Consider the following 502-nt stretch of genomic DNA (forward strand, 5'->3'; position numbering starts at 1 on the left):
CGCGAGTGCATGTTTCTGTATGTATGTGTATGTATATTAAACAAGTACATTGATATATCAGATTACACATTCTCATAAAAAGCCCCACTCACTCACCACGAACGAATCAATACCCCTCATCTTTAAGCTAATCTAACCCCTCCCCCCCCTTCCTCCCCACCAGGCAACCAAGTGCAACTCAACTTCGTGGAATTCGACTTGGAAAACAGCCAAGGATGCAACACAGACTACGTCGAGGTGCACGAGACGGACCCTGCAGGACCCTTGCTTCTCCACAACTGCTCCACCGAACTCCCGGCGCCCGTCAACGCCCACGACTCCCTCTGGATCAAGTTCCGTTCGGACGAGACGGGCGTGGGGGCTAAGGGCTTCCTCGCCTCCTATAGCCTGGGTGAGGAACTGGCGTCGTCGTGTTAGGAAGTGTCTGGGGGAGGGTGATAGGGAGGGGGATAGGGAGGGGGATAAGGAGGGGAATAAGGAGGGGAATAAGGAGGGAGATAAG

At 53.6% G+C, this 502-nt stretch overlaps 1 protein-coding gene across 1 annotated transcript in view; it reads left to right on the plus strand.

Annotated features, from left to right (window-relative positions):
- LOC119589380 (cubilin-like) overlaps window positions 1-502 on the plus strand; it is a 70,980-nt gene that overhangs the window by 35,844 nt on the left and 34,634 nt on the right. The window contains exon 35 of the mRNA XM_037937998.1: window positions 164-391. Coding sequence (XP_037793926.1) covers window positions 164-391 — 228 coding nt within the window. The remainder of the gene's footprint in view (window positions 1-163; window positions 392-502) is intronic.

This window comes from Penaeus monodon, chromosome 25 (genome assembly GCF_015228065.2).
Source record: "Penaeus monodon isolate SGIC_2016 chromosome 25, NSTDA_Pmon_1, whole genome shotgun sequence".
In the NCBI taxonomy this organism is placed as follows: Eukaryota; Metazoa; Arthropoda; class Malacostraca; order Decapoda; family Penaeidae; genus Penaeus; species Penaeus monodon.